Raw genomic sequence first — 25,228 nt, 5'->3', positions numbered from 1 at the left:
GGGAGGAGCCGGGAAGGGCCGGGAAGGGCCGGGACGGGCCGGGACAGTCCGAGCGGGACGGGACGGGCCGTCCGTGAGCGGCTCGGCGAGCCCCCGGCGCCCGCGGGCAGCGCCATGGCCGAGACGATCGTGAGTGCGGCCGGGGGAGGGGCGATGAGGCAGCAGATTCCTGCGGGGCCGGGACGGGGGCACCGGGACGGGCCCGGCGGTGCCTGCGCCGGGCAGCGCCCGCGGCGCCGCGGGACGGCCCCTCGTGGTTCTTCTCCCGCGGTTCGGGGCCGGGACACCCCCGGTGTCTCTGAGCCCCGGGCAGGGGCTCGGGGGGGAGGTGGAGAAGGAGCTGGTGGGTCCGGTGAAGGGCTCCCGGTCCCGTCCCAACGGGCTTGTGCCCGGGATGGAAGTTGAGAGAGTGAGAAGGGGTGACGGCGGGACACGGGCAGCTCCCCCCGTGTCCCCCTCCGTGTCCCCTCGTGTGCCCCGTGTCCCCTCCCCACACACGCCGCCCCCTGCCCGTGTCCTCGTGTCCCCCGGGAGCGGTTGAACGGCCCCTTGAGAACAGCTCCAGCCCCTCCACGCCCCGGGACAGCGGGGTTTACCTTTGCCCCTTCCCTGCCTGCACCCGAAGGACTCCCCTGGCCTTCCCCCCCACCCCAGAATCTGCCGGTTTTCCCGTTCCTGAGCTCTGGTTTCCCGGGAGCAGCCCAAGCCTCTCCCCATCTCCTGATTACCAGGGCTCAGCCACGACCAGTGGAGTGCCCAGTAACACCAGTTGGGCTGGTGCCTGCGTGAATAACCCCCCCTTGGGAGCTCTGATCCGCCCTCCTGAGGGTTTAATTCCAGCTCTGAGCTCAGAGAAGTGTTTTCCTTGGAGAAGCTCCTACCGGAGCACTGGGATGGTTCCACCCCTGTGCTTGCAGACACCACCCAGTGCTGTCCCCCTGGGTGTTCCCAGACCCTCTGGAAGATGGGAACGGGAGGGAGGAGCAGGGGAATGCGGGGCTGGGGGCTCAGGGTGGGCTTTGTCCCCCTCCCTGACCCACTGTCCTCTCCCTCCCAGATCATCCGTGTGCAGTCGCCGGAGGGAGTGAAGAGAATCACGGCCACCAAGAGAGAGACGGTGGCAACGTTCCTCAAAAAGGTACCCCAGGACCCCCTGTGCCTGCCTCCCCACGGGATGGGGCAGGGCTCCCACTGCTTGTCCCATGGGATACCTGTGTTTGACCTCACTGCCAGCAGCACAGGACAGCATTCCAGGGGGAAACCCACACTTCTGTTGGGTAACTCCTGCTGTTCCAGAGGGAAAATAACACATTTAAAGAAAATAAACTCCCTCAGCTTCTCCATTGGGGTCCCCTGGGGTGGGAGCTTTCCCAGGAAGGACATTTTTTAGGGTTCTCCCAAAGAAGTGGCAGCTGGGAAGCAGAGGGTGACAGTGGCACAGGGGAGCTGGGGGATGGTCAAACCAGGGTCCAGGCCTTGCTCAGCTGCTGGATTTGGGCTTGGAATGTCATTTGGATGTGCTGTGTGTGCTGCTGGTTTTCCAAGATGGGTTTGGAGAGAGCAAGGGAAGGATTGAGGGAGCTCTGGGCAGGATTTCCCCCCTGGCTGAGGGAACACGCCGCGTAGGAGCTGTCAGGGGGGCTGGCTGTGGGGTGATGCAGCTGCTCCGTGGTCAGTTTGCTCTTTAGGAGTGAGCAGCTCTCCATTTCATTCCCTCCTGGAACTCCTCTGCAGCCTGGAACCCTCAGACTGGGCTTTCTTTGTTCTCCTTGTGAGGGGGAAGGGAATGGGAGCAGCCCGAAACCTGCTCTCTGTGAGTCATTTGCTTTGTTTGAAGCCCAGACCCAACAGCATTCCCTGACAGCATTCCCACCTGGCCAGGAAAAATCCTACTGGATTCCAGGGCTGGCTCAGGGACACCCACTGGAGCCTCTGAGCAGCCTCACCCGAGGTAAAAAAAGCTCTCAGGATCTCTGGAGCCTGTGCAGAACAAGCTGCTGCTTTCCAGGGCTCAGGTTACCCGAGGCAGTGTGGAACAATGGCTGGAAAACACTTCCTGCCAGGACAGAAGCACCTGGAATGGCCTGTTGGTCTGGGGAAGGTTCTGTCCTCTTGCTGAGCCAAACACAAGACCTGTGTGGGTTTATTTCCAGGGTTTGCTTGGAAGAGAAAAGGGGCAAATTTTGCCAACTGAGATCCGTGTTTTATCTTAATCCAGATCTCTCCTACCTGTGCTGTGGATTTTAACACTGGAATGTTCACCCAGGGAGTGGGGTTGGTGTTTAGGGGGACAGCTGGAATTAGAGAGGCATCAGATTGCTGCTTCCCTACAGGGAATTAACTTGGATCTGCTCCAGAGAAGCTCCAGAAGTGTGCAAGGAATAAGGGATTGGATAATCCTCCCTGTCTCTTGTACCACATCCAGGGAAAAGCCCTAAAAAAGTGACTCTGGCTGTGCTCGGGGTAGAATTGAGTCGGGAATCAACTCAAACCTGTTGTTAATGTGTTGTGGGATTTGTCTGCCCCAAAAATGGAATTCTGTGGCCCGAGGAGCAGGAGCTGATCCCGTGAAAGGGTCCCATTCACATGGATCACTCACTGCTGCAAATCACAGTGGAGCTGACAGGAAAAAAACCTGCTTTTCATGGCTTTGCTCATGTGACAGTTCTTTGTGTCTCATCACATTTGTCCTGGGGGCATTCCCTATTCCCAAAGCCACAGGGATTATTTTTATTATTAAGAATAAAGCCCATTGACTTCAGAATTTGGGGCAAAACTTGTCAAGTAGAGGAACTCTGAACACCATTTTTGAACTGATGTTTTCAAGTGGCCAAATGTGTAAATTATTGTTGCTGGGAAGAGGTGTTGGACTGATCCCGAGTCAATCAGCCTTAAACTGAGCAGGGAAAACCAGCGTGGGGGCTGAGAGGTGGCTGTTGTGGGGGTGAATTCCACGGGAGAGAGGAGGAAAGTGAGGATAAACAGGCAGAACAGCGGGGAGAGGTTGAGTGAAGCAGCTGGTTGGTGGGAGCGGAGCTGAGGGCAAAAGACCCACAGATGTGAAAGTATGGATGAGGAATTCTGGTCCCAGGAGAATGGGAATGACTTGTTGGTGTGGCTGGAGCGAGAAAACAGGGAGAACTGGGATAGTGGAGGAGTTTCTCCCTGCAGTCCTGCAGTGCTTGCCTGGATTTAGATCAAACTCTGCATTTGTGTTGTGTGAGGGAGAGACACATTCTGGGTGTTTAAATTCCTGTTTTAATCCATTGCTTTTGTTTCCAGCTGTTTCTTCCATGTCTCCCCATTACCCTGAGCTCAGAACTGTGCTGAATTCCTGCAGTAGGAGTTCCCTGGGATCAGCTCTGGCTCTGAGACCCTTCCAGCCCTCAGGCACCTCACACCTTGTCCTTCTCCCCTGTCTTTCAGGTCGCCAAGGAATTTGGCTTCAGGAATAATGGCTTTTCCGTGTACACCAACAGGAACAGGACAGGGGAGATCACAGCAGCCCAGAACAAATCCCTCAACCTGCTCAAAATCAAGTGAGTCCCCGTGGGAAGGGTTTTTTCCAGCGTGGGGGGCTCTGCTTGGAGCTTCCAAAATGGGCAGCGTTGGGAAAAATCACATCCCATGTGTAGCGTGTCCCTGGAATGTGCCAGCTGGGAAGGCTGTGACTTGATCCACACAGGATCCACACTACTCCTTTTCCCTCCTGGAGCTGTTGCCTCTCTCCATAGGTTCCCTTTGCCTTTTTCTCCATCTTTTCCCCTCGGTTGTGTCTCTTGATGGAAGGGTTTTGCGTTTATTGTGGCAAATGACCAGAGCAGCAGGAAGAGGTGGCTGATGGAGCAGCTTCCAACTGCCACCTGAGCTAGTCTGATTATACTTTGGGACACATTCCATGCTTTTCCATGTTTCAGGAGGTTGGCTGCGTGTTGGGAAGCAGCTCCAGCTTCCTGAGTGGTGTTTCTCACCTCTCCCACTACCTGTGTGCTGTCTCCCACCCCTGCAGGCACGGGGATATGCTGTTCCTGTACCCCCTGAGCCCAGCTGGCTCCTCCTCAGAGACCATGGACACCTCTGTCTCCCAAAATTCCCGGCCTGGGGCTGCCCCCCAGGTGGTGGAGGATGAGATCGACCAGTACCTGATCAAGCAGGATGGGAAGATTTACCGGAACCGAGACCAGCAGCTGTGAGTGGGGGGATGTTGTGTGTGTTCCTGCTGTATCCAGAGTTTGGAATGTCATGTCTGAGCCCAGCAGCCAGGGAATGTCCCAAGCAGGAGCACTCTGAGCCCTCAGATCCAGCCACTTCTCATAAAGGGGAACACAGAAGCAAGGGGAATGAGTGGAAGTGTCCCGTGACAGAGATGTGGAATTGAGACTTGGGTCTTTCCCTGCTTAGTTTTTTACTTCCTTTCCATCACGTGCCCTTCTGACCTTTGTGAAACCAGGGAGTCCCTTTTGCTCACAAAAATGCACCAAAGTCCCACTTTTCAAAGCTCCTCCGTGCAAGAGCCCTTGGGAAACAAAGCAGCTTCTACTTGTGTAAAAATAATACAACAATGGGTTAAACCCACCCCAAATCTACACTGGTGCTGCTAAAACACCCCCTGGATGGGTGATGGGGTTTTATTGCTCAGCACTAACATCCCAGTTGGGTCCCACTTGTGGCCTTGGGACTGGAACCCTCTGGAAAGAGACTCCTGAAAGGGTTTGAGGGAAAATTTTAAAGGCAACCAGGAATTGTTGCTGAAACAGAATCATCTGCCCTTCCCTGTGGTGTTGTCCCCCATATGGTTTATCCTCAGTGCTGCAGTAGCAGGGAAATGTGTGGAAAATCCTCTCTGACCTTCCTAGGCTGACCATAAGTGATGAGATGTCACATTATTGAAGCAATAAAGGCAAAACCCACCACTCTGTGGTGAAAACATTGTCTTGAACTTGCCCACACTTTTCAAGGAATCAATGAAGTTGTTCCTAGCAGGGAGCCAAAGCCCAGGGGTGAGTATTTAGGATAAAAGGAGGTGTCTGGGCTTGTTCCTGGGTTTGGGAGGGTGGATCAATCTCAAGTGAAGGATGCTGAGTGCATTAGCAGCATTTAGGGCTCCTTTCTGTACATTATCTGCCACAAAATCTCCTTAAAATCAATCCTGCAACTGGATCCCATCCATTGTCTCCACACACCAATCTCCAGAGCCCTTCCTTTGGAAAGCAGCACTGACTTAGTGCTGGGGGGGATTTTATTGTTGGTTTAGGGTTTCTTTAAAGCAATCACCATAGAAGGAGAGGTTTTCTCCTCTAACTCTACCCTGCGGGGTTTATCTGCCCAAAAAACACACACTTGGTTGTTCCAGCCCATCCTCCAGTGCCTGATAAAGGATGAATGTTTTGGGTGGCTTTTTGTTAAAACCTGCCCTGCCACGTGGCCTGGAGATTCTTTGAATTTGAAGGGTCTGAATTCTTTGAACTTGAAGGGTTGTGAAACCTGACCTGACGTGGATTCAGGTGATTTTTGGGACAGCAGAGTCTCTTCCCAGGGACATAAGGAGAGTTTGATCTTGACCTGAGACTCTCAGGTTTAACTTCAACCTGGACAAGATGATTCAAGTCCAATTCATCAGGAACTGGAGTGACAGGACAAGGAGGGATGGGTTCAAGCTGAAAGAGGGGAAATTTAGGTTAGATATTAGGAAAAAATTCCACCCTGTGAGGGTGGTGAGGCCCTGGCATGGGTTGCCCAGAGAAGCTGTGGCTGCCCCATCCCTGGAAGTGTCCAAGGCCAGGTTGGACAGGGCTTGGAGCAACCTGGGCTAGTGGAAGGTGCAGGAAGTGGAACTGGATGATCTTTAATGCCTCTTCAAACCCAAACCATTCCATCATTCCATGACCCCTCTGTAGCATTCCCTGGAGGCTGGAGGATTGCTCACAGCTCGTGTAGCTCTTCCACACCAAAATTACTCGAGAGCAACTCCTACAGTCTGATTTTTCTGTTATCAAAGAAGATTTAACCCCACTTCAGTTCCCATATTAAATAAGATTTATTCCTACTTCAGTTCCCATATTAAATGAGATTTAACCCCATTTTTCTCTCTCTCTGCCCAGGTGTCGTCACGGCCCCCTGGGTAAATGTGTTCACTGTGTCCCGCTCGAGGTAAGAGCCCCAGGAGGGTGCTACAAACTCACACCAGTTTCTCCCAGTATGAACATTTTTCCTAGGAGGGGAACACTTTTCCAGGCTGGAATCCTGCTGTGCACTGCTGGCTCTGGGATCACTAAAGCTCCAGGCCTTTGTGACCTCGGGTTTATCATGGTTAATGATAGTTTTCTGCAATAATGAGTTTAACAGAAAGTGCTTTAAAAAGTGCTCCATTTTTTCTCCCTCTTCATTTTTTCCTGTATCTTGTTTTATCCCTTCTCTCATGTATCCCAGCACTTCCCAGTTGAGCCACCTGGCACAGGTTGCCCAGAGAAGCTGTGGCTGCCCCAGCCCTGGAAGTGTCCTAGGCCAGGTTGGATGGGGCTTGGAGCAACCTGGGCTAGTGGAAGGTGTCCCTGCCCATGGCAGGGCGTGGGGCTGGATGATCTTTAAGGTCCCTTCCAACCCAAACCATTCCATGATTTCATGATTATTCAGCTTGAAGCAGCTTTAGCCTCCAAACGTGCTGGGCTCTGTAATTTATGGCACGAAGCAGCAGCCACCCCTCCAAAGGGGATCCTGGCCATTCCAGGATGGCTGTTCCCCACTGCTGGAAGTGCTCTGGAAGCCCTTGGCAGTGTTGGAGCAGCTGTGTCCTTGTTTGTTGTTAGATATCGAAAGGAAAAGGCTTTTTGCCTTTGAGGCTCGTTCTGATTTGTGGAGCCAATCTGTTACCAGAGCAGGAGGCGACCATAAAACTCGCCATCGTGAAGCTGCACTGTTTGTATCCCAGTAGTAGCTGCCTTGAAAATGAGCCTGAATTTCCTTGATTGCTTCCACATTGGTGAGGTTGACTCTGGAACATCCATTTGCTCAGTGATCAGGGTGTTATCAGACAGGTGCCTGACCTGCCTTTGCTCTGTGTGGTGTTTTTGGCAGCCGTTCGATGAGGATTATTTGAACCATCTGGAGCCTCCTGTGAAGCACATGTCATTCCATGCCTACATCAGGAAGCTGACCGGAGGGGCAGACAAGTAAGAAAAGCTCTGGGTTTAAGGGAATCTTGTTGTAGCTTCTTTTTTTTGTTTTAAACACAGATGAGAGTACAGACAGATCTCAGTGTGAGATGCGAGGATTGAATGGTAAACTGAGGAGGAAACGTGTTGAAAAATAAAAGAAAAAAGGAAAAGGCAGGGGGGAAAATAATCTGGCTTTTTATTTTAGGGGGTTTATTCTTTCTAGTTTTCCTTTTTTTTCTGTGGCAATGTAATTACTTCCAGGAAACACTCCTGATGGGGGGAGAAGGCCAGATGGAAGGAAGGAGGTTCCCTAGTTACACCAAGCTCCAAGCCTGGTTCTCAAATTCCACGGACATAAGTTACACAGAGGTGTATCTCCATGCTATTCCTAAATACCACTGGGATTTTTTAAATCTCTCTGGGAGATGCAGCCCAAGTCCGTGATACTTCCATTTGAAGGGAACTTCCCTTTCCAGGAAACCTCATGAACATGAAAGGAGCTCTGATTTGCCCGAGTGCTACAACCTGTTACTTCCCATGTGCTCCATAAATTACTGCTCCAAAAGCATTTGCTGTGGTAACAGCAGCCTTCTCTTCCCCCATTTCCCTTCTCTTCCCCCATTTCCCTTCTTTTCCCCCCTTTTCTCTTCCCCCCTCTCCCAGGGGGAAGTTTGTAGCCCTGGAGAACATCAGCTGTAAGATCAAGTCGGGGTGTGAGGGACACCCTCCCTGGCCAGAGGGGATCTGCACCAAGTGCCAGCCCAGCGCCATCACCCTCAACAGACAGGTGAGACTGAGCTCATGGCACTTCACAGGGGCCTTGGCTTCCCTTTTGGGAGAGGTGACTTCCAGAACAGCCAGCCTGGAGCACAAAGCCTCCAGGTGTCAGGGAAATCCTGCCCAGCTTCTTCAGGCCTTGCGAAAAAGGGTTCCAAAATGTCCTGGGTCAACAGTTCCCTCCCAGCATGGAGGACTGAGCTGGCAGCACTAGTGATGAATCCTGCTGTTTTTCCTCAGGGGATCCCAAAGGCCACTCAGCTTCTTGTTTCCTCTTGAATTTCAGTGTCATTTTACCTGCAAAGGCTCTTGGGGTGAAGGTCCCAGTAGAGACCCCGAGGTGCCGGGGGTGCTCAGCACATCCCACACTCCAGCCCGTGATGGGACCTGCTGGGCAGGGAGCAGTGCTGAGGGGTGGGAGCTGAGCAGAGGGGAGAGGGAGGGAGCCCCCAGCTTCCCCCACGCCTGCTGTGGCAGGATCCCGCTCCAGAGGGGTGGTGTGAGTGAGTCCTGGGAAGGCACCGGAGCCAGCGGAGGACGGCCTGACGCTTGAACTTTGTCAAACAGAAATACAGGCATGTTGACAACATCATGTTTGAGAACCACACAATTGCAGATCGCTTCCTAGACTTCTGGAGGAAGACAGGGAACCAGCATCTGGGATATCTGTACGGCCGGTACACGGAGCACAAAGACATCCCGCTGGGCATCCGGGCAGAGGTGGCGGCCATCTATGAACCCCCCCAGGTGAGCCCCCACTGCTCCCGGGGTCCCCTCGTGGTTGGGGGACACAGAAACACCTGCTGAGTGTGGGAGAACCTCACTCGTCGTTTCCAGCTGCAGCTCCACAGGGAAAACTGTCCCGAGGAAAAGATGGTGGGATTTATGTCCTTAATGTCACCATCAGCTACTGCCACCAAAAGATTTTTAAACCCAGATTTGCTTTTTGTTGATTCCCCGCCTTTTTTTCATATTAATCTTATTTATATTATTTCTTATTATGTATTTATAATATATTATTATATTTATTTCATGTAATCCTATGTTATATTATTTTTATATTATACTTTTATATTATATTTTATTAATATATTCTTTTTAATATCTATTTCTATTTATGTTATATGTTTTACATTCCTCTGTGTTCAAATTATTTAAATCCAGGGTGACTGTAAAAGTGGATTTCACTTTTCATCTTCCCTTGTTTCCTGGATTTCCAGGAAATTTTCCAAGAAATTCTGTGCTAGGAAAAAACAGTTGCAGCCCTTGCTGCAATTCCTTCCCAGCTCTCTGGGAAAATTTAAGCAGCTTAATTAGACAGAATGAAATCCAAATGATTTGAAGGCAGAACAGTGGAGAGGCTGAGGATGAGTTGGGCTGGAGTCCCCACTAGATGGGGCACGGCACCGCTTGGCTTCACACGGTCTGAGCCCTCCTCCTGTGCTTCCTTCATCCTGGTGACTCCTGCAGCATGGCCAGAGTGAAATCCAGCAGATTGCCAGTGGAAGAGGAACAAATGGATCCTTGGGAATGTGTGTGAGAGCAGAGTTGCAAGGGGAGGTCTCTGGGGCGACACCAGACTCTGCTCCCATGCTCTGCCTCACTCCCCACAGTGGTTATCCTGGTTTTTTTCCTGTTCTCTCTCACTAACGAGTGTCTCTCTGCTGCAGATCGGGACACAGAACAGCCTGGAGATCCTGGAGGATCCAAAAGCCGAGGTCGTGGATGAGATCGCGGCAAAGCTCGGCCTGAGGAAGGTCAGGATGTGTTGGATCTTGTGTATCTGTGTGTGGCAGGGAAAGAAATCAGCAGACCAAGACCTTTTGGGTTACCTAAATCTCACTTAAGTGTCAGCAACTTTTTTAGGTATAAAATATACATTTTTAGGTATAAAACCCCACACCAGAGGGTTTTCCTGAGCACAAACCCCTCACGGGGCAGTGCAGCTGCAGTTGGAGTCACGAGGGACATCAGAGGCTGGAGCAAAGCAACAGGAACACCATTTTCCCTTTCTTTCCCCTCAGACAGGAGCCGCTCCTGGGAGCATCTCCCAGGCAAGTGCTAATTTGGCACAGATGGAGCTGGAGTTGCTTCCGTGCTCCTTTTCCAGGAGCAGGGGCTCCTCTTGGATTTTATTGCCCTCCATGGGGTCTCTTGGTGCTGTAGGGAGTGAGTTGTGTGGTTTAGGGGTGCAGGTCCCCCTCAGTTCCATCCTGCCAGTCATCCCTTCGGGGTCCACTGATTTCCTGACATCCCTCAAACCTGCGCTGATATTTTCCGGTTTGGGAGCACCGTTGGTATGGTGGGAATGCCAGGAATGGGATGTACACAAACAAGATTTGACTTGCTAAAGAAAACTCGACTGGGAGAAGGCTCAGTGCAGACTGTAAACATCTGTGGGGAGGGCTTTGTTCTCCCAGATAAGATCTCACCCCTCGCCAGAGGCTGGAGCAAGACTTCTGTGTGTTTTATTTATTACCATGTTTTCCCTCCGCTTCTCCCATCAGATATTTTTAATCCACGGGATTTAACACGTCACTGAGTGCTGGCTGCAGGGTTTGGTCTGTCTGGGCTCTGCAGGGAGCTCTGCCTCAGGAGGGTTAACGCTATGGGGGCTGGGATTGGCACAGGGGTGGAGAGGGTTCGTCCCGAGGTGTGTGTACGCATGGCACACGTGTGTGGAAGGGATGCCCACTCCAGGGGTTATTGGTGTGTACATGCACACACCAGTGTGCAACCACAGAAAGCAGGAATGTGTTTTTTGGGTCGGGACAGGCTCCAGTTTGGAATGAATCACACTCCAGTATGAGCTTCCTCCTAACCAGAGCCTGTGAGGTTCAAACTGGGATCATGTGAGAGGTTCAAACTGGGACCGCGTGAGCTGCTCCGGGCACTCTGTAGGAATTGCTTTCTGCTGGGGGGTGGGAGGCACAGAGGCCTCTTGCAGCCTCCAGATCTTTCCATGAAAAATATTCCATAGTGAAACATAACACTGCAGGTGCCCTGGCCAGCCAGCTGGCATGCTGCTGCTCCTGGAAATGGGATTCCAAGAGCCCGGCACAGCTAGGAGAGCCATTCCCTGCAGGCAGCGTGCACAGGGCCGAGGGGAGCCAAGAACATCGTGTCCTGTGAGCTGAAAATGTATAAGCTCTTCTGGTTTCCTTCTTGTTTCTTTTTTTTTTTTTGTCCTTTTTTTCCTTAAAGCAACGTTCTCCATCACCCTTTGTAGGTCGGCTGGATATTCACTGACCTGGTCTCTGAGGACACACGGAAAGGCACCGTTCGATACAGCAGGAACAAGGTGAGATCCAGGTGTGACCCAGCTAATTCCAGCTGCTGAGCCAGGGCAGGGCAGGGGTGCAGGTGACACTGGAATTGTTGTGAAATGGGGTTTTTCAGGTGCTTCTGAAGGAAAGGGAGCTTGAACCCTTCAAACCGTTTGGGATTGAGCTGCCTGCAGCCCTTCACCCCTCTACTTTAATGAAATGATGCTCATGGAATCATGGAATGGTTTGGGTTGGAAAGGATTTTAAAGCACATCCAGTGCCAGTCCCTTGCCATGGGCAGAGACACCTTCCACTAGCCCAGGTTGCTCCAAGCCCCGTCCAACCTGGCCTTGGACACTCCCAGGGATGGGAGTTTCTCTGGGCAACCTGTGCCAGGGCCTCACCACCCTCACAGGGAAGGATTTCCTCCCATCTAACCCTGCCCTTTTTAGGATTAATAAAACTCCGTGGAGTGGAGGGAGTGGGGGTGTGAGGTGCAAACCCAGAGTGACTCAGAGGATGTTCCCATGGGCTGGGCTTTGTGACACATACGTGGCTCAAACTTCAACCTCCTCAGCTTCCTGTGGTTGTAAACCCAGCGATATCCATATTTGGAAAGTGAAACTTCAGTTTAAAAAAAAAATAAAAAATTGGTGTGTAAATGTGGGTGGGGACTCTCCGTGGGACAGTCCTGAGCCAGCTCAGGGCTGGGGAGCTGACAGGTCACATTCCTGTCCCGGGCTCTGCAGCAGCTTTCCACGAAAGCGTGTTTTCCTGGGGTGTTGGTCGTTTCCCTTGGCTGCAGCCCAGGGAAATAGGTCTGGGCTACGTCACGCTGTCCTTTCGCTGACTGGCACTGGTGCTCTCCCCTCAGGACACGTATTACCTGAGTGCAGAGGAGTGCATCACAGCTGGCAACTTCCAGAACCAGCAGCCCAACATCTGTCGCCTCTCCCCAGATGGGCACTTTGGATCCAAGTTTGTCACGGTTGTGGCTACAGGTATAAACTGGCCCCAGCTCTCTGGGTTACACCTGAGTTACCTCTTGTTAGTAGAAGAATATGCCAAAAATCACACGCCCTGATCCCCATCTGTCCTGTTTAACAAGGGTTTTAGTCTATCAGCTAAAATACTTTTTCATTCTTTGTTCTATCCTCTCTGCAATTATTACTCATTATTTATTTACCTATTTTTTTTACTTTACAACTGTCTAAAGAAGCTCATATGAGACTCAGACTCACCTCTCTGATCCAGAAATCCCTCTCTGCCTGCAGCCAGGGCAATAACTGGGTCTCACTTCTCTGTTTCAAATCTTTAAGCTCCACGTTCTGTTGCCTGGAAGCAGCAGTGGAGAACCACAACAATCCAGATCCTTAAAGTTGTGGATTAATTCCTCCTTCAGGAAGTTCAGGAGGGACCTTTATCTCCCTTGTGTCGCTGTCAGGGAAACCCTGACGTGGGGTTTGAAAACATACTTTTTTGGCTGAATTAAACAGAAGCGCCTGCAAAGTGCTTATGCTTAAAACCTCTGGATTTAGCCATTTTCAGGGAGTCTCCAGAGGCACTGTGGATGGGCTGGGCTGGGAGGGGGGACACTGGCATGTGGTAGGAGGGTTGGAGTGTTCCCAGTTCACTCTGCTCTTCTCCATGGGATGACACATGTCTTCATTTAAACCTTCCCTGGAGCAGAATCGCTGAGTTCTGGGTCTGTTTAACACAATGAAAAACCCTCATGACTTCCAAATAGCATCCAGTGTGAAAAGTGAAAGTGGGATAGGATGTTGCCTGCCCTGAGCCTGGCTTTGTAAGGCTTCCCGGGGCCTTTTTTTCAGTGAAAAAGCTCTTTTTCAGTCAACAGGCCCATTCCTGTACATTCCAGACTGCTAAACACATCCATCTCTCATTAAAGATAGATCTGTATCTCTTTTTTATATATATATATTTATTTCAGTTTTTTTTTTTTTTAAACAGGGTGTTTTACTGAGCAAACACACTTTGTTCAGGCCTTCCCCCCGTCCTGGTCTATGTTTAATTTCTAGGAGTGTTTGTTCTGGAGCAGTGAGTGATTGAGGTTACAGATCAAAGGGTAGAAAAGGAATATTTCCTCTTTGCTGTTCCAGCTAATTTCATTCTCCTCTGTTCAATCAGCCCAGCAGGTTTCTATTTAAACACTTGAGTCCTTCCTTTTGTGCCACAGAAATGTATTTGGATAGTTTGCCTCAACTTTGCCTTTAAATCCTCTCCATGGATTAATTCCTATCCCCTCCTGAATTCCTAGCTTTGGAAATAGTAATGTTTTCCTACCATCTGCCTCTATCCTCTCTTTCCAGTTGTATTCCAGTGACACATGACCTGATGTTGCTTACATTATCCAAAGGAAAGCGCCAAGCATGTGATCCCTCCGCGAGCCAGGCTCTTAATTCCCACTTTCCATGTCAGATTTCCACCAAAGCATCCAGGACAGGCTGAGAAAACACTGTTTAGGCCTGACATGACCAGGGGATCTGCAGCTCAGGGTTCCTTGGGAACGCTGTGCCTGGGTTTTGTTTGGAAAAGGAGGAGACACCTGCAGGGTAGTGGGAGGGTGATGCTGTCAGAGCCCCCAAAAGGGCAGCTTCTCCTCCTTGGAGCTCCTGGCAGAGCATTCCTGCTGTCCCCTGGGTCTGTGCTCTTGGCATAGCTCTGGAACTGTGTGTGACTAAAGAAATTTGGAGCTTAGAAGGAATTCTTGCCTAAAATTCTTCCTGTGCAGCAGCACCAGCAGCTTCATCTCAGTGTTTCTCATTGTTAGCAAGACCCTCGAGTCTAATTCATGGAGTCTTGGAATTAAGGTGGAAAAGAGCTCCAAACTCATCCAGTCCAACTTTAATGCTGTGCTCGGAGTTACCCTGGGGAAATCACCCCTGTGCAGGATTTTCAGGAAGAATTTCTCCATGAAAAGGGTTGTGCCATGGAGTCCCCATCCCTGGAGGTGTTCAGGGAATGACTGGACGTGGCACTCAGTGCTCTGGGCTGGGTGACAAGGTGGGGTCGGGCACAGTCAGACTCGATGATTTTGGAGCTCTTTTCCAGCCTCAGTGATCCTGGGATTTTTGACCACTCTCTCCTTTTCCAGGTGGTCCTGACAACCAGGTGCACTTCGAGGGGTACCAGGTGTCGAACCAGTGCATGGCCCTGGTGCGGGACGAGTGCCTCCTGCCCTGCCGGGACGCGCCGGAGCTGGGCTATGCCAAGGAGTCCAGCAGCGAGCAGTACGTGCCTGATGTGTTCTACAAGGTAAGGGTGAGGGCCTGGGCAGCACTGGGATGTGCCTCTGGATCCACACTCTGGTCCTGAGGAGCAGCAGGGAACATGTGCACAACTGAAGCGGGTCCGAAATACTCTCACTTCATAGGATCATGGAATGGTTTGGGTTGGAAGGGACATTAAAGCTCATCTTGTTCCACCCCCTGCCATGGGCAGGGACACCTTCCACTATCCCAGGTTGCTCCAACCTGGCCTTGGACACTTCCAGGGATGGAGCAGCCACAACTTCTCTGGGCAACCTGTGCCATGGCCTCCCCACCCTCATAGCCAAGAATTCCTTCCCAGTCTCCCACCTAATCCTGTCCTCTGGCAGTGGGAAGCCATTCCCCCTTGTCCTGTCACTCCAAAGTCCCTCTCCAGCTCTCCTGGAGCCCCTTTAGGGACTGGAAGGGGCTCTAAGGTCTCCCTGGAGCCTTCTCTTCTCCAGGTGAACACCCCCAGCTCTCCCAGCCTGGCTCCAGAGCAGAGGGGCTCCAGCCCTCGGAGCATCTCCATGACCTCCTCTGGACTTGCTCCAGCAGCTCCACGTCCTTCCCATGTTGAGGACTCCGGAGCTGGAGGGGGGTCCCAGGACTATTTGGAGTGTCACTGCTGGTCCCTGCCTGCCGCCCTTTGGGTCTGTTGGTGATGGATGGAATGTCATTATTCCCTTGGCACTTGTTTCTGGAGACCCTCAGCCCCTCGTGTTCCTGCAGGGCCGAGTCAGGAGCTCGGGATCAGGCTCCCTGCAGATGCCGATAGTGCTGCTGCTCCAGCACGGGGCTGCTGGTGCCCCGTGAGCAGGGACAGAGGAATTAATTAATGGCACTGCTCGCCAGCTAATTAGCCATCCATCACCCATTAGTTATCTCCTCCTTGTCGTGCCTGCTCCTGCTGCCTGTATTAAAGCTGTCCCTTAAGGAGCACGGATAAGGAAAGCTGCCTTCGTTTGGGATGACTGGAATGAGTGGATTGTGCACCAGCAACAGGAATGGAGCTGGTCAGGCTGTTCTGCATGTCCTGAAACTGGGACTGGGAAGTGCTGATTTCCCTGAGAGACCCCATCGTCCACCCCTTAACGCTGAAGTGCCGGCTTGGCTTGGCCCCACTTGGAAACAAGGAACACCTCTGGGATCAATCCAGTGCTGGAGAGGGAGGGTAGATGGAATCCCTGCCTCTCTTCCTTCTCGGAGCTGATAAACCGGGGCCAATTAAGATCCAGCAGCGCTGGGGTGTGCAAAGGTTGGCCCCGAACGTGAGGGAGATGAGATCATCTCCTGGCGTGCCCTGATCCTGCTCTGGAGGAGCCGGGGCTGTGCCACACTCGGGCGCATTGCAGGAGGTCCCACAGGTCTGTGTCCCACATGTGGGCCACCCGGGGTGCTGGGAGCAGCAGGAAGCTGGTGGGTGTTCCCAGCAGGGCTTCACTCCCCTCATAATCTGAAGCAGGGAGATAAACAGAATGGGAACGGATGGCTCCAGCCTTCCGTGGAAATTTCCATGAACCACTGATTCACCGGATCAGGCTGCAGCTGATTTCGGGTTTTAGAACTTCTCTCCCCAGTTGCCCTTTTCACGGAGTGCTCAAGGATGGCTCTGCCGGGTGGGATTATCCCTCAGCCTTAAAAGAGTTTGGCTCTAGGACCCCTTGATTTTTTCCTAATGTTCTTAAATCTATGTAAAGCTTAGTCACTTCTGGCTTGGGAAACCTTCGGGGTCCCATTAAATGGGCAAGGTTTGGGATCAGAGACACGACCTCATCTGTCTTGGGCTGGTGACAACAGCCCTGTCCAAGCCTGAGTGAACTCCAGGAGGAGGAAGAATCTGGCAGCACAGGATGGAATCTTCGGGGTCCAGTGCCCTGCTCCCTCTTTGTCCTGGTCTGTGATGGTTCCCCTCTGCCCACCCCCCAGCCAGTTTTGGGGAGAAAGCTGCACTTTGGAGTAGTTGTTTTCCCTTGACTGCACAGCCATTGCTGGTCCAGGGAAAAGTCCATGCGTATTCCCATACAATATCCATCTGAAAAGCCCTTTAGGATGAAAGGAGCTCTACAACTTAATTCTAATTGAATGAGGACCAGGAGGCCGATATTTGTGAGTGTGGATGTATTTATAGAACAGCCAGATGTGAGGCAGGATCCAGGGAACTTGGATCCACAGCAGGGCCAGTGGATTCGCCTCCGGCTTCCAAATGGGAAAAGGTACTGCTTTTCTTCCGTGGAAATGGGAAAGCTGATGGCACTGGCATTGTCCTGCAGTTTTCCTGAGCCTCCAGCTGTGTGGTTTCTGTATTTCTTTACCATTCTCTTTGCATTGGCCCCTCGCCTGCTGCTCCGAGGAGCCACCCCCGTGGAATTGGCTTTGGACACGCGGCCGTTGCTCTCCTGGCCCGGGAATGCGAGAGCTCTGCCCCAGCGTGGGAGTTGAGGGGTCTGGGGACTGTGAGTACAAGTTACTATGCTCTGAAGTGCTTCCCCAGGTAAAGTTAGCCAGGAGGAAGGACACATCCCCCCCAGCCTCCCAGGGTGCCTGGGAAGCATCTCAGTGCAGTGTTTCCAGCTGGAACGTTTCACAGCCGGCACGTGCTGCTTGGAGAGCTCAACACACGGAACTCGTGAAGGACTCCATGTTGTCAAGACACAGACACGGCTCCGGGTAAAGACTCTGTGAGTGAAGATGATGATGTTGCAACGGCCACTTCACCCAGTTTCTCAGCTGGATGAGGGCGAGCCCCTCTGAATGTTCCACATAAGTGTTTTCTGTCCTGTCTGCTGCCCTCGAGCAGCCTCCTCTGTCCATCTGGTTCTGGAAAACAGCTGGATTGATTTGGAGTTCCCTAAGAATGTACCTTGGGTGGATTATTCAGTGCTGTGCCCCAGCTGGAGGGATCCCTCCCTGCCTGCACCCTGTTGTCCCTGCTGTCCCTCCTCCCAGTCCTCTGGCCCAGGAATTCTGGCATTGCTGAACTGCTCCACCACTGGGGAAAGAGATTCCTGTGTTTTACAGACCCTTTAAAACCCTTGGATGATTGGATTTGGGGGCTGGCTGTCTTTGTCTCTTATCACTGGTATTTGTGGCAGCTCAAACATGACGATGTCATCGTCATCCTCAAAGTGAGTTGCATTTTACAGCTGCCTTAACATCCTGCAGAGTTTCTTTGGGATGGTTTCATATTCCCCCAGAGTTTCTTTGGGATGGTTTAATATCCCCCCAGAGTTTGTTTGGGATGCTGTAAGACAAAAGCCCTTTACAAGTATTGTGCAAGAGCCCTTTGCCCCCAAGTCCCACACGTGCTCTGAGCCCTGGCCTGGCACCAGTGACACGTGTCCCATCCCGCCCTGGGACAACCCCAAGCCAGGGCCCTGCTTTTATTAGAGCCCAGCAGGACCTCTGAGCCAGGCTGTCCTTCCATGGCACTGGAAATCCTCTTCCCAGGGAGAGCCAGGCTGCAGGGAGTGTTCACTAATGGGGAAGGACTTCCCTGGCTGCCCTCCCACCACGAGCCGCCTTAGCCTTAAATGTCCTGGCTGCTCCGGGGAGGAGGATGCTGGATTAGCTCACCAGGAGTCTCTTGGGAAGGGTTTCAACTCTCCCTGACCTGTCACTTGCTCTTGGGAAGTCGCTTTGTCTCTGTGCCTCAGCCGCGCTCTCCGTGCGAGGGGCAGGATCGCCCGGCAAAGTGCTGGGAAGTGGCAGAGGGAAGAGCAAGGCTGGGATTTATTCCCACACGGGAAGGACAGGCGGCTGCTGAGCTCCACGGTGCCTACAGTGAGGGAGCAGGTCGGGAATGACGGCGTGGGATGTGGGATGCTCACAGCCTGGGATGCTGACGGCGTGGGATGCTCACGGCTGTCGAGCCCTGGGACACGGATCCGGAGCCTCCCTCCTGGCTGACACCCGCCCAGGCTCCTCACTTGGCTGCTCCCCTCACCTTCTGTGGATAATCCCGAGACCACCCAGAAGCCTTTCCATCCCACCAAGGTGTGTGACACCAGCTGTACTCCCACCCTTCTCCCTGTTCTTCCCCATCCCTGTGCAGCTTCTGCCTCCAAACAGTGGTTTGGAAGGCTCTAATCCCAGCCCTGATGCAATCTCCACCAGGATAACTCATTGTCCAGACCTTGCTGATGGATTTTTGTCCAGGAGCCAAATACCTGTGGCTCCGTTAACCCCTTCCTTGGCTCCCTTTGGAACGAGTGCCACTGGGCTTTGGGGGGCTCAGGCTGCAGCAATAATAGGGCACTGGTGGGGTCCTGGTGATGCCAAGTTCAGGGTAAGGATCTTTCTCCCACCTTGATGTTCATTAAGGCCTTTAAAACATAGTTAAAGGATCCATGGGGGTGGGAGAGGAATGTCAGTGTTCGGGGGGGCTGTTCTGTCAGGACTGGGACACGTCCTCGGCTCAGGGGGAGCGAGGTCCCAGTCTGTGGATGTCTTGGAGGCCTCAGCAGCATGCCATGAAAAAGCAGGCATTTAACATGGAAATCCCCAGAGGGGGAGATTAAAGCCAACAGGTGCTGGAAAAATGTTTCTGCATATTAGAACTTAATTAGATTGGAAAATGAATTCCAGATGGGCTAATTATGCGTGAGTTGTTGCAGGTCCCTTCTTGCAGGGGCAGGATTGTGTTTGGGAAGCTGATTGGATCTGATTCCTGCCTCTTGTGGTATCACTGAGATCTAGGAGCAGGTTGGCTCTGGGGTCCTGTGATCTCCCAAAAAAAGGCTCCACAGCTCCTCCTGCTCCTGTCAGAGCAAGAGAGATCTGAGGCCAGGAGCTCCCAACAACCTGTCATGTGTGAGGAGCAAAGATCCTTATCAGAACTGCTTTTCAAAGGAGCTTCAAAGACTGAAAGGGAGATTTTTTTTTACAGAGGGAACAGTTCCTGGGGACAGGGGGTGCTTGGGGAGGGGGTCGGGAAGCGGGGCTGTGCCTGGAGGGGAGCAGCGTGCTGGAGCCTGCTGGGGCGAGGTCTGACTGGGAGTACTGGGAGAGCGGGATGGTGCTGGCTGCTGCTCTGCATAGTTGTGCTGTGTAAACACCAGGGAGAGTGGGGGAGTGGTGTTCTCCAGGAGAAAACGGCTGGGGGAAAGGGGAGGGAGAAAGGAGGGAGTCAGCAGCTTGTTGCTGCATGGTGCTCCCTGGCTCAGCCCAAGGAGTGCTGCTCCCATCCCACGGGAGATCCGCTGGAGGAATGGGACTCACAACCTTCTGGGATGACACCTCTGGTCTGGCTTCAGCCACTGAGTCCATGGAAACTCCAATATAGAGTCCCTGACTGGGAATTATGGACATATGATTTATGTGGGGCTCAATGAATGATTTATATCACGTTAAGTGATGATTTAGGTAGAAAACACAACCCCCTCGTACAGAATCTTTAATGAAAAGTGTCAGTTCTCTGGGATTTATTTCCAAAGCGCCGTTTGAACTCGGCGTGTTTGACATCAATCACGTCTAATTGTCAGGTTATGATTAATGAACATATGCTGGCCGTTTGTCTCCCTAATTAAACTTTATGTTCTCTTCGTCTGGCAAAGCAAAACAAGTTTACGCCGTGGGATGTGCTTGGTTCTAAGGGTCTGGGCATGAGAAAGTGCCTGGATTCCCAATTCCCAGGTGAAGAGTTGGATGAGGGACTCCTGGATTTGCAGAAAGGCAGGTTTGCCTCGGCTAAGGAGGCAGATGTGGCCTGTCCCTCCTTTTTTAGACAGAAGAGCTGCTTAAATGGCATTTAGAATCATGGAATTATAGGATATCTGGAGTTGGAAGGGCCCATAAGGATCATCAAGTCCAACAACCCCAAGAATCACACCTTGATTTACACTCCTTAGATAATTCCAGGTCCATATCCAGTGGGAGACAAGCCCAAGGTGGTTTGTGACCACACACTCCCTTGGCTCACGAGGAAACAGCGATCCCGTCTCCTGATTCCAGAGATCCTGGAATTACAGAGATCTCCAGCCCCAGAGAGCTGCAGGGAATTGGGCAGCCCTGCACCACCCAGCTGGGTTCTTTTCCACCCTCAGTGATCTGCCAGAGCTCAGGATCCTGGGTGGGCATTTCCAGGGCATGATCCCTTGGGCTTCACACCACTTCCATGCTCAGGAATAATCCGACTCTTCCTCTTTCAGGACATAGACAAGTTTGGGAACGAGATCACCCAGCTGGCTCGCCCGCTGCCGGTCGAGTACCTCATCATAGACGTGAGTATTCCATAGTGTTTGCTTCCCACGGGAGATGGTCAGGGCACAGCAAACCCTTCACCCATCTCTAAAATTCCCACTGGAGGTGGTTCCTGAGACACGCCATCCTCCTCTTTCCACTGCTGCCAGGCATTCCTAGCAGGGAGGTGGCCGCCCTGCTCCGAGGGGCCGGTGTGGTGCCAGGGAACACTCTTGCTTCCCAGGAAGGCACTGCCTGGTGCTTCCCAGGAAGGCACTCCCTGGTGCCTTATCACGGCTCCGCCCTGGCACGGAGCCACACGGCCGGGGAGCAGCTGCCCCACGGATCCGTGTGCTGGGCACTGCCTAAGGAAGGAACTCCAGCTGCCTGTCTTAGAGCAGCAATTAGGGATCCATCTCCTTCAAGTGACTCAGCAGGTTGTCCAGAAATGCCTTTTCTTGGAAGGGGGAATTCACTCTCTGGCACAGTTTGGCCAGAGCAGAGCTGCTGCCAGGCACGGCACGGCTCAGCCCTGGGGCTGGGAAGCAAACTTAACGGCATGGAAGGCAGGAAAGCAAATAATTGGGATGACAGATGATATTGCTGGAGCTGGAGGTGGTGCCAACAACGATTAAATCCACCCGGAGCAACTGCTCTGCTCCAGCTGCCCCTGGCACAGGCAGTGACGGAGTGCAGGGATTCCTGCAGTAGTGAAGGCACCTGTTCCTGGGATACCTGGGCTGTCACTGGGATGAAAACAGAGGGATAGAATGTGTATTAGGATGCCCCCAGGATCCCCACCTAGCACAGCTGTGCCAGGATCGCTGTATCCCAGTAACCTGTGCAGAGAGGGATGGTCTCCATGGCATCTGTCAGGACCAAGCTCCATCTATGTCCCTCCAGCTTCTTTAGAAACAAGGCTGCTTGGGAGCCAAGGGGATGATGGGATATCACTTTAAATTGAATTAAAAGCCATCAGATCCCTGCAGGATCCCTCACTGTTTGGCTGAGCTGGGATCATAGCCATGGCTGCTCTTGGCTATCCCAAGCCTTGCTTCCCATATCCCACTGGCCTCTGATCATCATTCCTTGGATTTTTTTTTTCTTTAGATTACTACAACTTTCCCCAAGGATCCAGTCTACACTTTTTCTATTTCTCAAAATCCATTCCCCATCGAGAACCGTGATGTGCTGGGAGAAACTCAGGTGAGGATTGATTCCTGATGGAGCCACTTCCATAGGGATTGGCGCTGCTTCCCTTGTGCTCACTGACAGCTGCAGAGGGACAGCTGTGCCCTCAAGTCACCCCTTCCCAGTGCAGCTGCCAAACTCCTTCCTGCACAGAGCAGTGTCTGCATGCCAATGCTGATTGCCAGCCGTGTTCCCGACGGCTCCGTGACGGGATCAGGGCTCCCTGTGCCCCCCAGGCAGCACCAGAGGGGCCGAGGGGCTCCAGCCCCACAGAGACACCATGAACCTGCTTCTCCCCACAGACAGGAGAGGGTCTGGGGTCTGTTCTGCTCCCAGAGCACTGCCTTCTCTTCCTGGTTGGAATTTTAAAGCACAGGGCGCTGTTCCTGCAAGAGGCCAGGGCAGAGGATGGGGAGGAAAGGGCTGCTCCATCCCCCTCTGCCCCTTTTCCATAGGGACAGGGCTGGAGTTTCCTGGCCCCACTGAGCACTTCTTGGCTCTGTGTGCACTGGAGTTGGTCAGGAAAAGCTGGTGTGGGTGCAGAGATCCTTTTCCCTGGAAGTTGTTAGCTGGAATTCAGTCAGCCAGCCTGGGATCTGATTTTGGGATCATCCCTGCACATTGCAGCCGATGCCCAGAGGCGCCAGAAATGTCTGGTAGCATATCAAAATAGGAAGTGACTTCTCTTCATTACTGTCCCCTCTCTCCAGGATTTCCACAGCTTGGCCACGTACCTGTCCCAAAACACATCCTCCATTTTCCTAGACATCATTTCTGATTTCCATCTGCTCCTCTTCCTGGTCACAAATGAGGTCATGCCTCTGCGGGTACGTAGTGTGGTGGGGAGAGTCCTGTCCCTATCCATCCTCCCCATCCCGGGTCCCTCAGGTGGGTGGGGGTGACCATTCCTGCCATCCTGTGTCCCTGGGCGGGTCCCATTGCTGTCTTTTCCCGGCTGAGCTGTTGGGAGAAGGTTAAAAAAGTTTTAAAACCCTTTTAAAACCCCCGAGCTGTTGGGAGCACTGGGGGGGGGTGTTTGTCCACATGATTCCAGAGCCAACTTGGCTGCAGCTCCCAGAGCTGGAAACATTTTAAAAATTATCTCAGAATGAGGAATTCTGTGGGAACGAGAGCAGAGCCCCCAGACCTTGGTGGGGCCAGGAGTGTCCTGGCAGTGCAGCTCTGCTGCCCTTGGCCGGGCACTGCGGGCCTGGCGGCTGCCCCGGCACCACCGGAGCTTCCCGGTGGGATCCAGCTGGGCCGTGTTGGCCGGAGGCTGCGCATGTGTGAGGCAGCCAGGATGACCCTGGGCAGCTGGAGATCGGGATGGGGATGGGGGCTGGAGTGCTCCAGCGTGGAGGATTTGCCCCTCTGGAAGTCAGGATTGCTGTGCAGCACCGGCACACTATCCCAAAGCAGTAGGTGATACATCCTGGAAGCAGAGGAACGGAATCTTCTGGGATGTGGGGTCTATCTGACTGTTGAGGGGAGCAGAGGGATAAACTGGGACACTCCAAGGATCTCGGGAAAGGGGAAACAGCTCAGGCTCAGGGTCCTGCCTTGCCGTACTAGGGAAGGAGGGCACATCCCTGGTCACAGCTTCCAGTGGGACACTGGAAGGGTCACAGTGCTCATTTCCCTCCTGTGGCTTCCAGGACAGCATCAGCTTGTTGCTGGAAGCCGTGAGGACCAAAAATGAGGAGCTTGCACAGACCTGGAAAAAATCTGAGCAGTGGGCGACCATCGAGCAGCTCTGCAGTAAGAGGGGGGTCCCTGGGGCAGGGGGGTCCCTTGTCCCTTGGCAGAGCTGGCTGGGGGCTGTGTGTGGTGCTGTTCCCAAGCCCCTAAAGAGGCTGCTGGAGGCTCCAGGGGGAGGAAAGCTGTTGCTAGGTTGTGGAATCGTGGAATGGTTTGGGTGGGAAGGAACCTTAAAGCTCATCTCATCCCACCCCCTGCCATGGGCAGAGACACCTTCCCCTAGACCACGTTGCTCCAAGCCCCCTGGAACACTCCCAGGGTTGGGACCGGAGGGGCTGCGGGGTGGGCTGTGCAGGGATCCCAGCGTTCCCTCCGGGCTCTCTCCGCAGGCACGGTGGGTGTCCCGCTCTCGGGAATGCAGGAATACGGCGCCATGGGGGGCTCGTCGCACGCCGTGGCCGCAGCCATGTGGCCCTGCCAGCACTGCACCTTCATGAACCAGCCGGGCACGGACCACTGCGAGATGTGCAGCCTGCCCCGTTCCTAGCCCCGCTCCCGCCCCGAGCCTCCCCGGAGCAGCCGGCGCGGCGCTTGTCCCTCCCCTTCCTCCCTTCAGCTTCCAGCTCCGGCTGCGGAGCCGGGCACGGGGTGGCTCCAGCCCCCCAGTTACTCCTCGCTCCCTTTCGGGGGCCATCCCGGAGCCGCTTGGTGCTCCCAGCCCGGAGAACTGACGCTTCCCCTCAGCCCGTGCCCCGGGCTGGCCCCCCCCCATCCCCACTGCTGCCAGCCTGCCAGGGGGCTCAGGGGGGTCCGTGCCCACTTCCCTCCTGAGGAGATAGGGAGGCTTTGGCATCTCCTTGCCTGCAGCTTTGCTCCCGTTCCCTGCCCGTGTGGGTGCCCGGATCCCAACAGCTCCGGCACCGACTGGCCCCGGCGGGGTGGGCAGGTGGCTTTGATGTTCCCAGAGCAGGACGGGACACCGGGCACAGGGTGGGCTCTCAGCTTGGCACCCTGTAGGGACTGCAGGAGGGGTGTCCCCACCGGGTGCTGTGTCACCCCACAGAGCCCGAGTGGGCTCCCGAGGAAGGGGTGACAGGACAGCCACGTAACCTGGGCACCCACCTCACCTCTGGCGTGTCCCGGGAGCTGGTGCCTTCCTTCCCCCATGCCCTTGTCCCTCCGGAGCGTGTCCTGGCCGGAGCTGGGACTTGGGGCTCTTGTCCCCACCCTCCCTTTAGCCCCTGGCTGGAGCTGCCCCGGGCAGAGGCGGATGATGGAGGTGCCTTGTCCTGGAGCCTCCCTGTCCTGTCTCTGCAGCTCTGGTTCAATCCCAGGGGCACTGGGATTGTGTCCCATCATGGGAGGGGGGCTGAAGGCCCCATCCTGCTCCAGGACAGGGTGTCCTGGTGTCCAGCAGGGCAGGGACCCTCTGGGCCCCCCGCCCCTCACTGGGGCTCTCCGAAGGCTTCATCCCAAGGCCCGGCTCTGGGCTGCGGTTGCTTTTCCCTGGGTGTGCTGGGGTTTGGGGGTGCAGTGCTGGGGGGCGCCCGGGCAGGGGGGCTGTGAGTAACGTGGAATAAAAGCACCTCAAACCAGAGCCTCCTGCTCTCTGTCACCTGTCCCAGGATGCTCCACATTCCCAACAGGAAAGGGGGGATGCCGCACCCCAGTGCCTCTGCGCTCCCTCCCATGA

General features: G+C 53.7%; 1 protein-coding gene across 1 annotated transcript; it reads left to right on the top strand.

Annotated features, from left to right (window-relative positions):
* Positions 1-25,024, top strand: NPLOC4 (NPL4 homolog, ubiquitin recognition factor). The gene is made up of 17 exons (XM_017812116.1): positions 1-129; positions 1,058-1,138; positions 3,427-3,539; positions 4,010-4,189; positions 6,102-6,150; positions 7,075-7,169; positions 7,818-7,941; positions 8,499-8,678; positions 9,602-9,688; positions 11,161-11,232; positions 12,072-12,198; positions 14,313-14,473; positions 20,616-20,687; positions 21,757-21,852; positions 22,548-22,664; positions 23,493-23,595; positions 23,925-25,024. The coding sequence occupies exons 1-17, from the start codon at positions 115-117 to the stop codon at positions 24,080-24,082; spliced, it is 1,830 nt and encodes a 609-aa protein (XP_017667605.1). The 5' UTR covers positions 1-114; the 3' UTR covers positions 24,083-25,024.
* Positions 25,025-25,228: the final 204 nt, after the last annotated feature.

Source organism: Lepidothrix coronata, unplaced genomic scaffold (assembly GCF_001604755.1).
Source record: "Lepidothrix coronata isolate B3197 unplaced genomic scaffold, Lepidothrix_coronata-1.0 Scaffold34, whole genome shotgun sequence".
Classification (NCBI taxonomy): Eukaryota; Metazoa; Chordata; class Aves; order Passeriformes; family Pipridae; genus Lepidothrix; species Lepidothrix coronata.
The sequence above is the reverse complement of the archived record's forward strand: the minus strand, read 5'-3'. Positions and strand labels throughout refer to the sequence as shown.